General features: G+C 38.5%; 1 protein-coding gene across 2 annotated transcripts; it reads left to right on the forward strand.

The window, feature by feature from the left end:
- The first annotated feature begins 13 nt into the window (after positions 1-13).
- LOC108059598 (prolyl 4-hydroxylase subunit alpha-1-like) lies at positions 14-2,143 on the forward strand. 2 transcript variants are annotated; one of them, XM_070217329.1, is made up of 7 exons: positions 14-266; positions 322-624; positions 692-885; positions 947-1,458; positions 1,519-1,653; positions 1,713-1,878; positions 1,935-2,143. In XM_070217329.1, exons 1-7 carry the CDS (start codon positions 52-54, stop codon positions 2,024-2,026), a joined length of 1,617 nt encoding a protein of 538 aa, XP_070073430.1. In that variant the 5' UTR covers positions 14-51; the 3' UTR covers positions 2,027-2,143. The 2 variants fall into 2 exon arrangements, with proteins under 2 accessions (XP_070073430.1, XP_017000435.2); XM_017144946.3 differs by having other exon boundaries at positions 15-266; positions 935-1,458; positions 1,935-2,141.
- The last annotated feature ends 7,113 nt before the right edge of the window (positions 2,144-9,256 follow it).

Genomic DNA, 9,256 nt, shown 5'->3' on the forward strand with positions numbered 1-9,256 from the left:
AGTAGGCCTGACTAAATGTCAATTTAAAAACTTATATAATAACGATAATACATGGAATCAAAGGACAAACAATGGTGGCTTTTAGCAGGTTATGTCTTCCTGATACTAATTCTCAGCAGCGTGGTTCTTGGAAAGAGTACTAAGGAGAAGAGTCACTCTCTGTCACTGGCGACAATGGTGCCTCTTCTTAAACTGGAAAATAAACTGATTAATAACCTGGATAACTACACCAAGGACCTAGAAGAGAAGCTGCAGATCATTCGCAGGTGAATTTGACTAGTCTTTAAGAGCCCTTACCTTCTATAAAATACAGTTTCTTAGTCAAATCAAAGTGATGCGCTCTGAAAACAAGAAAGGAAGACAGGATCCTATATCCTATCTATCCAATCCTTTGAATAGCTTTTCACTCATACGAAGACTGAATCAGGATTGGATAAAATGGCGAAAATACATGGAACAACCGGCGGGCTTCTCACAATTGATAAACTTCGACAGCTGGCGGGATGAACTACCCACTCAAACTGATCTATGGGAGGCGTGTACCGGAGTAATCCGCATCCAAAGCACCTACAATCTTGATATCGCAGCTTTTGTCAAGGGGAAAATCAATGGAAAGCAGTATAAGTGGGTAGCATTAAAAAGTTTTTGGTTATTTAAATATTTTTACAGTTTCGGAATACACCTTATAAAGTTCTAGTATGAGTTGTGCAGATATTTTAGCAGTGGGCAAACATCTTGTAAAGGAAAAAAAAACAAAGGAAGCTATTCAATGGCTGCAAGAGGTTCCTCATCGTCTTCAAAAAGATGTCTTGGTTATACCAAAGCATCTGGCTATTGAAAAAGAAGAGGTTCTAAAGTTACTTGTCGAGACCCACTTGAAAGAAAGTTAGTTGTATTGTTATAATCTATCTAAAATCTAATTCAAATTCCCTAGAATGTTATACAGAAACCTTGGATTTACTAGATGATTCCTTGGAACTCAAACCCCAGGATGCTGCTTTTATGCGACTTAGGAAGCAAGCAACAGCCCTCAAAACAAACCAAGCAAACCATACACTTGAAGAAAATAAGCAAAAGAAAGTTCCAATAGTAGATAACTATACGTTAAGTTGCAGGGGAAAGATTAACAAACCCAATAGATTAAAATGCTTCTACAACTTCACCACCACTCCCTTTCTTCGCTTGGCACCATTGAAAATGGAAGAGATTGGCCTAAATCCCTATGTACTGCTCTACCACGAAGTGCTCTCTGCACGGGAAATATCCATGTTGATTAGCAAGGCCACTAAAAATATGAAAATAGCTAGAATCCATAACAGAAACCCTAAAAATAAAAACAAGGGAAGGACTGCCAAAGCATATTGGTTTATTAGAAAAAATAATGAGCTAACAAGGAGGATTACTAGAAGGATTCAAGATATGACAGGTTTTGATTTAACCGATTCAGAAGAATTTCAGGTTAAACTAAAATCTATCACTGTAGATCAGGAAAATTTAATTATTATATCTTATTTTCAGGTGATAAACTACGGAATAGGTGGCCACTATCTTACCCACTCGGATTACTTCAACTTTGCATCCAGTAATTACACAGAAAAAATTAATCGCCAGGGCAAAGTTTTGGGAGATCGTATTGCCACAGTGCTTTTTTATGTAAGTAGATATAATAATTGATATTTTCATATAAAATTTTAATTTTCCTACCCTTCCAGCTGACTGACGTGGAACAGGGAGGAGCCACTGCCTTTCCAACCGTGGGTTATTCCGTGTATCCCCGGGCTGGAACTGCCATCTTCTGGCATAACTTGGATACGAATGGGAATGGAGACATCCTCACCAGACATGCCGCCTGTCCCGTGATTGTGGGCTCCAAATGGGGTGAGTTTCGTGCTAGTAATTAACCTTAAATTAAATCCCCTTTAACCCCTAACTAGTGATGACCGAGTGGATACGCGAACGACGGCAGATCTTTATCAGACCCTGCCTGCCGCCAGCCCCCACGGATAGAAACTCCTCCAAATCATAGACAAACAAATTTCCGGCATAATCACTCTGCACACTTAACGAAAAACCCTCGCAGCTCAGCTTAAATGCCTTTTTAAAATGCCAACACGGAAAAAATAAAGTGCTGAGTGGTTGATAGTCCCTGAAAGTCGAGGGAGAGAGGGGGGATTGGAAAGGAACCAGGACCAAGGTAAAACCAAAGGCCACCGCAGCCGCATTTTAGCATACTCCTAGGGAAGCTCCTTCCCTTCACCCAGATCCTGAATCCTGGCTGTTGTTGGCGTCTAGTGTCTGACACCGCGTACGTGATGTGCAACTTAATGTTTCAATTAGAGGTGAAGTGGCGCCCGAGCAGGGGCCATCGTTATCGCTTCACTGCACTGCGAGAAACTACTAATTAGAGTGGTTAAGTTTAGTTGTTAGAAAAATTACATTCATTCGTAAAATAGCTTTTATTTTCTGGTTTAAAACTTAAACTGAAATGAAATGTTTTGAGTTAAGATCAAGTGGCGCCCGAGTAGGGACTAACGTTAGGTTTTCACTGCACTCTCCACCTTCACTTTAATACTTTAGGTGTAAGCAACTTATTTTTGGGATCATTTTATCTTACTATAATCTTAATAATTTATAAATATGATCTTAGGGAATCACTTCTTAAAAGTCGGGATTTTTATTTTTGTAAAATATAAAATATTTCTAATTTATAAGATTTATTAACAATTTTTTTCCTCAGTGTTACAATATTTTTGCATGTGTATTTGGGTGTGTTTGCCCAACTGGGATACGAGTATCTCTATCAGTCTGTGCACTTATCTGCTTTTAAAAACTTTTAATAATGAACTCTCGCCCACCGCCAAGCGACGTGTTGGTGTCAGACCTTAAGACCCCGACCCCTGACCCCAAAACACCCAAACCCCGCTGACTCGGCAGTTTTGTTAGTTAAACCCACTTATCCCCATTCCATAAAACACCTTTTGTTTGAGTTATTTACATGTAAGTTAGTCACTATATAAATTAAGCTTTTCTATTAAATAAATACAACAAAATTCTGAAAAATTCAGAACCATTCCCCTCAACATCTTTAATAAAATCTTATAAGGGTTGGCCGTCCAACACCTTTTAATAAAGCGCAATGTCAATAAATAAAATATTGCCGACATATGCGAAAAAGTCCTGCTGACTATCAAGTGGCCGAAACGCAGACCCATTCAGCCTGCCAGAAATACAGGAAATCAAGGATGATAAAGGAATAGACCCCCGAAAACCATATATCCATGCAGCCTCAAAGGAGTTGTACCTAAAAATGAATTTCGATTTGATTGTGTGCACTTTATGGTGTGTCCTTTTCCTACTTTTCCACACAGAGATGATTACATATGCGCAGACCAATAATTTTGGCTGTGGGCAAAAAGAGTAAAAAATCGCATCTAACAAGGTTAAGAAATGTTCCGAGGCAGCAACCGAGAGCATTGATTGTATAAATCTAGTAAAATGTTTTATATGCGCACCGAAGATGAATGTGTGGGTTGTGCGGGATGGAAAAGGGAAAAGGAAAAGGGTTGGCCGCCCACATTTTGTGGTCAATGAAGGAAATATGATTTGGATTTTGTTACTTTGATTACACACATTACATGCGAAAAATGAAAAAGTAGCAGAGCCCAGACAGACAGACCGATAGACCAAAGGGGTCAGAGCCGAACAACGTGTGTTAAATTTCAAGTTGCGGTCTGCCGTCGTAAAGCATTTGATGGGTTCCCCAGTCTTCGCGCAGGAAATTGAGTTTTTCGAGCAGCTGGCCGGCTAAATAAATATATATCTCTCGTCTCGTTAAAGAAAAGAATGCCTCATTCAGGGTCAGCTCGCGGGTAAATCGATAAGTTGCGTCGGGCTAATTTAAATTTAAATCTAAATATGCCAGCCGATCAGCAGATCAATCGTTGGACCTGCCTTTCAACACCTTCATCGGCAAGGTGAGACGGCTATTTATACCTGAACAAGAGTCACAGAGAAGAGAGACATTGCCCCGCTTTTCACTGTGGAAAATAACTTTCTATTAGTTGTGCAAAAATCATTTAGAACATTTGCGAAAATGTTAAATTAGTTATTAAAAATATTCCATATTTAAGAAAATCTTATCTAGGTTTTTAGAAGGGGCTATTATTAAAAATGGTTAAAGATATGTCTTTCTAATAATATTTGTGGTCTAGAAAAACATGCTGAACATATTTAAATTATGAGTATATGATTTATTATACTTTAAAAATATTATTTTATGTTTTATGATTTTTTGAAAGCTATAAAAAAGAACAGAAATTTTAAATTTTAATATTTCAACATTAAAAAATATATATTAAATATTTATGTTCTTTTAGCTATTTTCTTATCAGCTCTGTGACTTCTACATTATATTTATTTCTTCTACCTCTTGTATTTCACATTTTTTCGTTGGTGCAGATTGATCATTCGATTGGAGGTGGTGACAGGTGCCAAGGCAGAGCATCGGGTGCAGTGCACCGGCATCGATCTTCTACATTATATTTATTTCTTCTACCTCTTGTATTTCACATTTTTTCGTTGGTGCAGATTGATCATTCGATTGGAGGTGGTGACAGGTGCCAAGGCAGAGCATCGGGTGCAGTGCACCGGCATCGATCGAAAGACTACTACTCGATACTCGCGAGGGTACTCACTCGGCACTCTCGACTGCTGACTGCACCGGGCACCGGGCATAAATTGATTAAATGTCAGTGGATGGGCGACGGCTCACAATCAATTACGGCAGGACGAATTTGAATTTGACATGAAGAGGAGGTCGGGGAGTGGAGTGATTGCATAATCTGCTGGACAGTTGCATACAAATCGCAATCACAATCAGCCGGGGACATCCAGTCGGTCCAGTCAGTCGAGTCAGCCAGTGGAAATCAATGCCAAAGTTGATTTACGTGTGCGGACGTTCGTCAATTGTCCTCCGCCGAAGCGAAACAGTACCGAAAATCCCCCCATATCGAAATGATTCGGCTAGGCCATGTAGCCATATAGCCAATGACAAATGCAGCTAAACGAATTATGTCTAATGGCATTTCAGGTTGAAATGCGATTAAAATGCAATTTGAAATGCAAAACATTTCCCTCTCCCCTCTCCCACAAACCCAAACGATTTGGTTACACTTTAAGAGTTTTCCTGCCGTCTGCTTGGCTTTTAGCCAAATGTTCAGTTTCTGTTTTTGTGTGTTCTGTGTTTTGTGGTCATGTCTCTTGTTCTATGTGAGATACCCCTTCTTTTGGCACCTGGCTGACCATTAAGGGGCTGCGATAGATTGACTTCAAATGTTTTAGAAAATCTTAAATCGCGCAGCCAAAATTTATGTGGCCCCGTTGGACAATTAAAACTCCATTGCGCCAGAGGCTGAGCACAATGAAGCCAACCAACCAACCAGCCAGTCGGCACAAATCTATTTTCTGCCTGCCAAGAAATTTCCCGCAGCAAGTCTCCCATTTCTTCAGTCTCGGCTCTCTTGGTTTTCAGTACCTTTTGTCACCTCAGACGATCCGACTTCTACTTTTTCCCCAAACGACAACGAAGCATAATTTATGCGTTGGCATTGGCCGGAGACTCGACTCGGGAATATAAATGGGAATGGTATAGTCAGATGCTAAAATGCTGAGGTACTGATACTCGGATGGTAATGGAGTTGGTGTATTGGCTGCAAAAACCTGGCCAGCGGACACATTTCTAGACAAGCGAACATGACAGCGGCTATGTCGTCTGGGTCCTCTTTCTTTGCTCTTCTTTTGTTCTACGGTGGAATTTCACGTGGAAAAAGCGCAGCCAGCAAACGTAAAAATTATTTTAATTAAAGCAGCAGCAGAAAAAGGGTAAAATGGCAAGAGAGACGAATATGAGGTTCCCTTGTTTTAAAGAGTTGTAAAAATATTATATTACAAAAAAAACAATTTATCAAATAGGATATAATATGGTCGAAAAGTCAAATAACAATTCTATTTAAAACTGCTTTTAGACATATAACAATTTAACTTTAATAAAACTTAGGCCTGATACTTTTGAAAATTTTAAATTCAAACAAAAATCTATCTGAATTCATTTTGAACAAATTTGGCCTATAGTTATTGAAATTGATATAAATATTGAAAATATAAATTTATTTAATTATTATTCGTTAATAAATATTTAATTGGCATGTTGATTGATATAAGGATAAAAATTAGCATTATATTTGGATTTTATGATTTAAGTTGGCATTTTTATTGAATATCTGTTCTATTTTACAGATTGTTTGGTGTACTTAGGGAAAAATAAATTCTTAAAGCAAACATATTCTAGAAAATAATTTATTGGTGTACATTTTAATTTAATATTAATAGTTTGAGTTCAGAAAAGTTTTAGATTATTCTTTAATACACAAAATAATTTAGATAATTAATTTTGACTTCCCTCAAAAATCCAGAACTCCCGTACTCAATATAGAGTAACAAAACGAAAGAGTTTTGCTGGCGGACAAAGAACGAGGTGTCTTCGCCGGCGAAGAATAAAAGGAGTTTTTACGATAGGGGGCGGTGAAAAGAGGGAACGTGGAAAAGAAAGTCCCTGCTCGATTTACGCTCTGCATTTGTCATGATCTGTTTGTTTTGATGTATGGCCATGTGATTAATTTAGCGAGATCGCGGAGTTTTGTGGCTCCGTGTCGCAGGCCCGTGATTTATTTCGCTCGATTTGCACTTTGTTAGCGAATCCCAGCCTGCTGCTGCCGGCTCTTATTTAAATTCATTTGCCAAAAGTGTCGCTCCCTTGTTCTTATTTTTTTATTCCCAGCCCAACATATTGATTACTCTTTTTATAGAGCCATCACCTGCCATTCCCGCCGACGCGTAATTTGCATATCTATGGACTACCGATACGAACTCCCCCCGAATAGGTAAAATCAAATCAAGGCAAATGTTCGCCCGCAGATGCGACACCTCTCGAAAGTATCTTTGTATCTGAATCTCCGTCTGTTTTCGGCTTTCGGCATTTCTATCCGTAACAGCTGCACACACCTACACACAATTTGATTTTATGTTTGCACACGCAGCAACAATTTCATTGTTTGCAAAATAATTGCAAGCCCTCGCAGCAGCTGTGCCCGCAAATCCACCAACCCACTTTCCGCCCCCAAAAAATAAAGGAAAAAAATGGTTAGCTCAATGGGAGAGTGGAAAAACAGGGATTTTCCCTGGCAAATTGCTGGCAAAAGTAGTCCCAAACAATTAGCACGGAAACAATGGATGAGCCAATATTTCGGTTTGGTTGATGGCCCTAAAAATGGATTATTGGCCAGTGGGCATAAATTCAGTTGCAGTTGATTCCATCTCTTTATCCCCCTATATCCTATCCCCACCGAAAATATCCTCGATATTGAGGAGAGGCTACAGCACTCGTTGCCGCAGCTTTCACCAACCGGAAGTCCACTCCATTTAATGCACGAATTTCGCGCCATTCCCGCTGGTCAACTTTTGTGAGTCACTGTGTGTGTGCTGTGCGTTTCTGTGTGCTTTTGGGCTGCATTTCGAAGTACCCTTTATTTTTTGGGTAAGACAGACTATATATCTATAAAAGTTAATTTTTATGAATGTATAGGTACATCATAAATTATTTAATTTAAATTTCCAGTCCAGAAATTTTTTAAAAACTTTTAGTTCTTTTATTTCTAGAAGGTATAGAAAAAATGGAAATTTATATTAAGTAAAATATGAGTAAACAAATTATGTTATGCAATCCAGGAAATTATTATTTTTGGTAAAATATAATATTAATATTTAATACTTAACTCTTTAACTTCCTTCTAATATGTAGGATTAAAATGTCAAAATAAAGGGCGTTCTTTTGTCCTAAAAACCAACTAAAATCCATGGTTTTTTTTTGAGAATGGTCGCCGGAAAGGGGAGTGTCACAAAAAGGTACACCGCAAAATGCTGGAAGCGAAGGCAAAAAAATATTTGGCACTGAAAACGCTTCCGCTCTTTGGGGCTTCCAACTACAAACAGAAGCGAGTGCCGTTCAACTAAGTTTCTGAATCAATTCACCATCGAAAACTAAGCCAAAGTGCTGGCCCAATAAAGCGATCATAATAACCGAATACTTTTATGGCCCATCGGCCCCCAATAAAACCCGGGCCACCTTAACAATTAGGCTTAATTTGAATAATCAAAAGCCAACAAACAAGAGGCAAAACTCTAAAGCTCCGTGGCGCGTGCAATAAAAACTTTGCTAGCCATCGAACCTGACAATAAATTTTCGGGGCGAAACAAAAACAAGCGCAACTAATGAAAGAAAGTCCGTTTGGAAGGTTTTCCCAGGGCTTTTCAGGGGGGATTTTCCAGGGGAGTGAGTGGTTGGTTTGTAAGAAACTTAATTGAAATAATTTCAGCAGGCGTTTCCCGGGGAATCAAAAAGCTGGCAAGGGGTTGAAGTGGCGGAAGCGCCCAAAGTTTTACGACAAACTGAGCAATCAAAGGGAATCGCCAAAGGGGTGAAGATTGCGGACTATATGAGTGTGGGAATTACCTTTAATATTCGATAAACATCAATGAAGCGCAGGGAGCACATGTAAATTCCTTAAATCTTGTTCCTCCGTTTCATTGCTCTTCAGATATTTAAGGGCAAACTTTGGCAGACAACTCCTGGGAGCCTTTGGCTATTTGTATGCCAAACTTGGTCCGCTTAAAAGGAAGTTCCTCCTTTCTAAATAACATACCTCCATTTCAGCCAAATAAAACGCGTCGAAGCGCATCTCGTGAGCTAACGAATCGCCTCGGGGCTTCTGGTACAAACGTGTGATGCGAGTACTTGTATCTTCTGCAGCTCATTAGAATTCATTAGAAATTTCCAAAGAAAGAGTGGCAAATGTAGAAAGATAAATAATAAACACCTGTTGCCAAGTTGTATTTTTATGCACTGTTTTTTAATTAAACAAAATTAAATTTCTCTGAAAAACCAGCTCTAAGTACGTTTACAAAAATTTTAAATAGTTTATAAAATTTAAAAACATGTCACAAAAAAAAAAAAAATATCTTATAAATAATAATTACACATTTGAAATCATTTTTTAATTTAATTAAGATAAATATTTTCCTAATGCCTAGTACTCACTTCAATCAAAAAGGCAACGAAACGAAAATTTCTATACAAAAATGACAGGCGGAAAATTTCGTGATCAAAATTTTGTATGGAGATTTTCATTTCGTAGGCGTTTCG

The sequence above is a fragment of the Drosophila takahashii genome, chromosome 3R (genome assembly GCF_030179915.1).
Source record: "Drosophila takahashii strain IR98-3 E-12201 chromosome 3R, DtakHiC1v2, whole genome shotgun sequence".
Taxonomy (NCBI): Eukaryota; Metazoa; Arthropoda; class Insecta; order Diptera; family Drosophilidae; genus Drosophila; species Drosophila takahashii.

What these genes read in the sequence shown, in the direction of transcription:
- LOC108059598 (XM_017144946.3), top strand. Translation starts at nt 52, where the DNA reads ATGGAATCAAAGGACAAACAATGGTGGCTTTTAGCAGGTTATGTCTTC. An exon ending in CGAGACCCACTTGAAAGAAA is followed by an intron (nt 886 to 934) that starts GTTAGTTGTATT and finishes CAAATTCCCTAG; the next exon opens with AATGTTATACAGAAACCTTG. An exon ending in CCGATTCAGAAGAATTTCAG is followed by an intron (nt 1,459 to 1,518) that starts GTTAAACTAAAA and finishes TCTTATTTTCAG; the next exon opens with GTGATAAACTACGGAATAGG.